Source organism: Salarias fasciatus, chromosome 11 (assembly GCF_902148845.1).
Source record: "Salarias fasciatus chromosome 11, fSalaFa1.1, whole genome shotgun sequence".
Classification (NCBI taxonomy): Eukaryota; Metazoa; Chordata; class Actinopteri; order Blenniiformes; family Blenniidae; genus Salarias; species Salarias fasciatus.
The window spans coordinates 18,792,563-18,795,135 of NC_043755.1; the positions used below are offsets into that span (position 1 = coordinate 18,792,563).

The following is a 2,573-nucleotide window of genomic DNA, read 5'->3' on the forward strand; positions in this document are numbered from 1 at the left end:
CGCCGTTGCTCCTGGCAACCACGTCCATCACCCTCCGCCGTCCAATGGGCGGCGGGGGTGGGGCGGAGTCCAGGTGCGCCTCGGCGTCCACTTGGCAGAGCGCCTGGGAGCCGCCTGTGGGCAGGAGAGGATCTGTCAAATGCGAGGTTCCTTTAATAAGAGCGACCAGTCCGGCTCCGAGAGTCATGGCGACCGCAGCGTCTAACCACTACAACATCCTCACCTCCAGCGCATCCATCGTGCACTCGGAGCCCGGCAGCATGCAGCAAGCCACGGCGTACCGGGACGCGCAGAGCCTGTTGCAGAGCGACTACCCGCTGCAGAGCAACAGCCACACGCTCAGCCACGCACACCAGTGGATCACGGCGCTGTCCCACGGAGAGGGAGCCCCGTGGTCCACCAGCCCGCTCGGCGCGGAGCAGGACATCAAGCCCGCGGTGCAGGGCGCCCGGGACGAGATGCACAATTCCAGCAGCAACCTGCAGCACCAGACGCGGCCGCCGCACCTGGTGCACCAGACGCACGGGAACCACCACGACGCCCGGGCGTGGAGAACCACCACCGCGGCGCACATACCGAGCATGGCGACGACGAACGGCCAAAGCCTTATTTACTCCCAGCCGGGCTTCAGCGTCAACGGGCTGATCCCGGGCAGCGGGCAGGGGATGCACCACCACAACCTAAGAGACAGTCATGACGACCACCACAGCCCGCACCTCAGCGAACACGGACACCCCGCGTCCCAGCATCAGCACCAGCACCGGCCGCAGAGCCACCACGACCACTCGGACGAGGATACGCCGACCTCGGACGACCTGGAGCAGTTCGCCAAACAGTTCAAGCAGCGGAGGATCAAGCTGGGCTTCACGCAGGCGGACGTGGGACTCGCCCTGGGGACCCTGTACGGAAATGTGTTTTCCCAAACCACCATATGCAGGTTTGAGGCCCTGCAGCTCAGCTTCAAAAACATGTGCAAGCTGAAGCCTCTGTTGAACAAGTGGCTGGAGGAGGCGGACTCCACCTCGGGCAGCCCGACCAGCCTGGACAAAATCGCGGCGCAGGGGAGGAAAAGGAAAAAACGGACTTCAATCGAGGTAAGCGTAAAAGGAGCTTTGGAGAGCCATTTTTTGAAGTGCCCAAAACCGGCAGCGTCGGAAATAATCAGCCTGGCGGACAGTCTGCACCTGGAGAAAGAAGTGGTGAGGGTTTGGTTTTGTAACAGGAGACAGAAGGAGAAACGCATGACCCCTCCCGGAGGAGCGCTGCCGGGGAGCGAGGATGTGTACGGGGACACGCCGCCGCACCACGGGGTCCAGACCCCGGTCCAATGAACTCCGCTGGACCGCTCATCCAGGACTTGTTTATCCTTTTTATTTATCCCCAAGGTTATATATAAATCACTGGACTATGAAACAATATAGTGGGTGTTTTATGTATAATAGATTGCAGTGAGTACTGACACAATATCTGCAGTGAATATCTGAGAAATGGAAAAATGAGTGAGGGGACGACGGGACTTTTTTTTTCCTCTCCCAGAGCTTGAGGAACATAAGCCTGTGTTGTGTTCTCTGAGGATATCCATGCCCAGCACTGTGACTCCAGTCGACGCAGTTTCAAGGTGTAGCCCCTATTGTGTATTGAAATTATACTTGACGAAAAAGAAAAAAAAAAGAGGGAGGGGATGGAGAGCATACCTGGTTTTTAGATGAAGAGGCAAAAGCTGAATGGTTTCCATTCGCCACTTTTTCTATCAGATCCAACCTTTTTTTCCGCTGTGCGTAAAAAGCGAAAGGCGTTTTAGTTTTGTAGCTCTGAATTGTGCGTCCAGCAGTGATGGGGGGAGGATGAGGAGCAGGAAGAGGAGGAGGAGGAGGAGGAGGGTGGGTGGGTTGGGGGGGGCGCGTGGGTGGTGCAGTGGTGATGGAGGTAGAGGTGGGGGGGTCAAAGGAGCTGCGTTAATGGAGTAAACTGGAGGCCGGTAAAGGCTGCAGCCCCAGTCCAGTGGAGTCCAGCTGAGGGTGAGCATCGCCTGAGTCCCATCTGTCAGCCGGGCAGCACAGAGCCGCTCCGCGTTCAGCAACACGGCAGGCCATTGTGTGAGGTCTGAGGTCAGAATCTACTGATCCACCAGTACTATTATTATTATTATTATTATTATTATTATTATTATTATTACACGTGCAGATCAACGGCTAAAGTCTCCAATAATTGGCCTGACTGCACCGGTGTGGTAACTAAAACGCGTATGACCTCTATTGTGAGTCGAACCAGCAGTGTAAACACAAAACTGAATATTTTTCACACAACAAAGCGTTAAATGATATACTTTTGCTCCCTCAGAGCGTCTCGCAGCTCCAGGAAGGGCTCCGCGGTGATTGATTGGATTATATGGCACTTTTCCACTACAAGATGGGCTCTAGATACACAGATCTCTTCAATAAAAAAAGGACAAAAAATAAGATGGCAGCAAGTCTCACAGAGCATTTGGATCCACTTTTGTAAATATTGTATAACTTTAAAAGTCATGGCTTCATCCAGTTTCTTTTTTTTTTCTTCTTTCTTTCTTCACTGGG

General features: G+C 54.4%; 1 protein-coding gene across 1 annotated transcript; it reads left to right on the forward strand.

Annotated features, from left to right (window-relative positions):
• pou3f2b (POU class 3 homeobox 2b) lies at positions 1-1,660 on the forward strand. Its single transcript, XM_030102058.1, has one exon. It carries the CDS (start codon positions 45-47, stop codon positions 1,329-1,331), a length of 1,287 nt encoding a protein of 428 aa, XP_029957918.1. The 5' UTR covers positions 1-44; the 3' UTR covers positions 1,332-1,660.
• The last annotated feature ends 913 nt before the right edge of the window (positions 1,661-2,573 follow it).